Here is a 4050-nt window from a genome sequence, read left to right as displayed (position 1 = left end):
GTTAAAAAAATTATTCATTTGAGAAAAGTATAAAAAAAGTCCTAGTAATATGTAGATAATAGGAATCGTTGATACCCATAAGCCTCTAGTAAACTCAATAGGAATATTTTTTATCAAGGCAAACAAGCAATCAAGAGAATTGTTAGAAGCAACTGATGGATTTGCAAAAATTCCAAAAATATCAAAAAATGAGAAAGTAAAAAAAAAATTTAGTTAATTACTACAAGCAGCAGAAGTGACTTATACAAAGTTAATTAATAGCTTTATATACAACTAACCTTTATCACTTTCTCCTGATTTACCTATCAAAAGAAAATTTAATCTTCTTAAAGTTTAGCAAATAATATATTTTGAAGCCTTTTCAACAGTTTGCTTGACTGAATATATGAAATAGATTGTCAAAACAGCCAATTTAATAATCTCTCTAAATACAATTTCTTCATATTTATTGCAAGGACTGCAAGAATATTTACCTAAAGCTCCAAATCTTTAACCCCACGACTCTCCATAATTATCACAAATTTCACAAAGAGGTCCTATAAAAGCAATAAAAAATGTTGAATATTTATTTACATATAAAAATTAAAGTTATTTATGTGAAATTGTTTTTATAATATTTTTATTAATACTGTAAATTTTTATTAATTCTTTCTGAATTTCCTTAAAAAATAGTATCATGGCTTCAAAATATCATCATAAGGCTCAATTAAGAGCTTGGGAATAGGTTTGTTAGAATTAATGAGGATTTATGGTAAATAAATTAATTAGTTTTTTATAAATTTTTTGCAAAAAAATAATTAATCAATCTCTCACAAAAGTATTAATCTTAAATAATTAAATTTGTGTACCTATAAAACCTTTGATACAACAAAATTAAGTTTCCTTTTGCATGTTTAGATTTGACTAGCATTCACAATTTTATGGCTGATTCTAGCACTCTATTATTTCATCACCAAGTTAATTTAATCTCCAAAATCCTTTTTTGACATTTATTACATTTAGATTGCAGCTATCTGCTTTATCCAATTAGCATTATTTGCATTATATTGCTTTATGAAGAGTTGGTTCAATTAATGAATAAGTATTATTTAAGCATTATTGGCATTCGTATATTTATTAAGATACTTAAGAAAAAAATTCTCCTGCCTAACAATCTCTAAATATAACTGAAATACTAAAATTTTTGCCTACTATGTAGGTATTGTTGAGACTATCCTGTCTCAAAAAAGGGACATTAATTTGAATTTAAGAAGATTTCTTAGGCATTCCTTATATTTTCATACCACTAATGTTAAATGTATTTGAACTCTATTAGTATGAAAAAATTGTGTTATATTTTAAATCAATTTCATTTTAATCATTTGAAAAAAGCTAAATTTAATACAATTTTATTTCATTTAAAATCTTTTGAGTAAAATGCATGTTTTGTGGAGGTATGATGCTAACTACATTTTATTCTTCATCTAATAAGCTAATTTCTAAGTTTTCTATAATATCTCCACTTCTTAAATTTTCTAGCTGTAAATCTTCAATAAACTTCATCTCCTTATCCCTATTAAATGTTAGATATTTTGGAATTGATCCAATATTATTTCCAAATATAAAAGCTTTATTATTTAAAAATTAAATATCACTACTATTTTATTAATTAGCATTTCCACTTTTTATGATTTTATGAATAAATCTAGGTATTATGTTAAGATATCTAATTGCTCCTCCAATACTAGCTTTATTATTAGAAAAGATGCTATTCAGTATTTCAATATCTACATTTTATAAATATATTGCACCACCACTATTTAAAGAAAAATTATTATCGAAGATGCTGTCTTATATAATATTTTCATCTTTTTATTCAAGAAAATTTTTTAGCAATAAACAAGATCCAGAATCATTAGATAAATTTTAACTAAAAACTGATTTTATAACATTAATTTGACTACAAGTTTATGAAAACACACAGCTGAGGCAAGCATTCAAACTAAATGTGGCTAAATTAAATTAGACAAAATCTATATTTTATATTTAAATAAGAGCAGAATTTTCTAATTTATTTTAACTAAAGGTGCAATTTTATATTAAAGACATTTATATGTTTTGTATTTAAATAGCACTTAATGATACACACTCATCGAATGAATTTTTCTCATACAAAATCTGTTGTAAAGTCAAAAAGGAGTCAATAAAAGCTATTGAATATTTTATGCTATTTTCTTCAATCAAAAGGTAGTTAGAAATGTTTAGGAATAATAAATTGTGGTTTAATTTTACAGTAGCAGAATCGATAATTAGCTATTCAAATGAAAAAACGCCAATAATATAACTAGCTAGTTGATTATCATCTTAATATGTTTATTTGTTTTAAATGATCAATATATTTTTGAATGTTATGTTGGAGGTTTGAGTTATTTCAATCATATTAAAGTTATTTTTTAAAAAAATCTTATTATTTATTAAATTTAAATTTTATATTTAAATTTTCTTTCCTATATCAAATTTTAATAGTTGAGAGCTTATGTTTAAATTACTGTTTTCAATAAATAAGTTTTCAATGTCTGCTGTAGTAAAATTTATAATTTTAATCCCATTAAAATTGTATGAAATAGTCTAGTTAGAGATGAAAAAGTCTTTTATTTTTAGAGTGTCAACTAAGTTAAATAGAATACCAAATTAATTAATATTATTAGATTCTTAACTAACATATATTAGTTTACATTAATCCATAATAACCGACTAAAAACCTTAAATCACAACATAATTTGTTATATATAAAGTTGCATTTTATAAGATAACCTAAGTATAGGAAAGACTTAGTGAATTAAAATTAATTCTATCAAGATAGACTTCAGATCCAGTAATTATTATAGATATATTCATATTTTGAGTTAAATTTGGTAAACTTAGACTGTAAGTATTCATGAATCTCATTTAGTATTAATTTTAAGAAATTATTAAGAAATACTAGTTTATTTTAAATTTCATATATTCATTCATTTCCTGCAAATCATTAATAGACTCTTTTATTTAATACTAATTAGAATCTTAGAACTGAATCGTACAATTGTAATTGTTTACTTTTTCTAAATATGGTAAATAATTAAAGAATAACATGTTTTTACCTGTATCATATCCTGCAAGTGACAGTGAAGTTAGTTAATTCTTATTATTATCTACATAATTTAATACTTAAGCATTAAAAACTTTAACATTTTACTATTAAGACTAATAAATAATATTATAATGCCCTTCATAAGTTAATAAATAAGCAGTAAAGTTCAACTCATGAATTTCAAATGTTTGCATGAAAGATAAAAGAAGATAGTTTTAAGTAATAGCATTAATATCACAAATTGTATTATTCATATAGTTTTTTGTAGAGACATATAAAACATGGGTGGTTTTTATGCTATAAATTGCATATATTATATCAGTAAATGCAATTAAGTACCCTAAATCTTCATATATTTTAAATTTAAAATGATATCTAATAAAAGGTAGAAAATATTGTTAGTATTCTATCTTATTTTTAGGATTACTTATAACACATGAAATGCAAAGCTAATAGATGTTAAGATTATCTTGCAGTGAAAAAACAACAAATTTTTAATTTTATATTAGCTCAACTTGAATTATTTTTGTGGAAAATTGTAGTTTCATTAAGACGTTCAACTAGATAGATTAATTTTATGCAAAGAAAGAGATTTAAGATACTTGAATAGTAGAGTTTGAGGAATAAGATAGAATAAAATAGTTTACTTATATTTAATTTAAATTATTTTAATAATTTTCAAGTAACAAAATTTTGTACTTTATGTTATGAAAGTTTTAAATCAGATATTATGATAGAGAATTAGAATTCATAATTATCAAATTACCAGAATTAAAAGTCAAAAGAGAAAGATTTTTATTTATAATTACTATTTCATCAACAACTTGATCAAAGTTTATATTTTTTATTGAGCTTCCTATTAGTTTATTTTAATTAACTTCAAAGATTGATATTTACTTGGGTTTACTTATTAAAATCGCTCTAAAATTTAAGTTAGGCAA

General features: G+C 22.6%; 1 protein-coding gene across 1 annotated transcript; it reads right to left on the bottom strand. All coding sequences in view use genetic code 6, as the record gives it.

Moving 5' to 3' along the window:
* Positions 1-801: 801 nt before the first annotated feature.
* TTHERM_00930890 (transmembrane protein, putative) lies at positions 802-2418 on the bottom strand (the record flags this gene model as incomplete). Its single annotated transcript, XM_001025753.2, has 1 exon — positions 802-2418. One exon carries the CDS (start codon positions 2416-2418, stop codon positions 802-804), a length of 1617 nt encoding a protein of 538 aa, XP_001025753.2.
* Positions 2419-4050: the final 1632 nt, after the last annotated feature.

This window comes from Tetrahymena thermophila, assembly GCF_000189635.1.
Source record: "Tetrahymena thermophila SB210 genomic scaffold scf_8254181, whole genome shotgun sequence".
In the NCBI taxonomy this organism is placed as follows: Eukaryota; Ciliophora; class Oligohymenophorea; order Hymenostomatida; family Tetrahymenidae; genus Tetrahymena; species Tetrahymena thermophila.
This window is presented reverse-complemented; position numbering and strand designations above follow the sequence as displayed.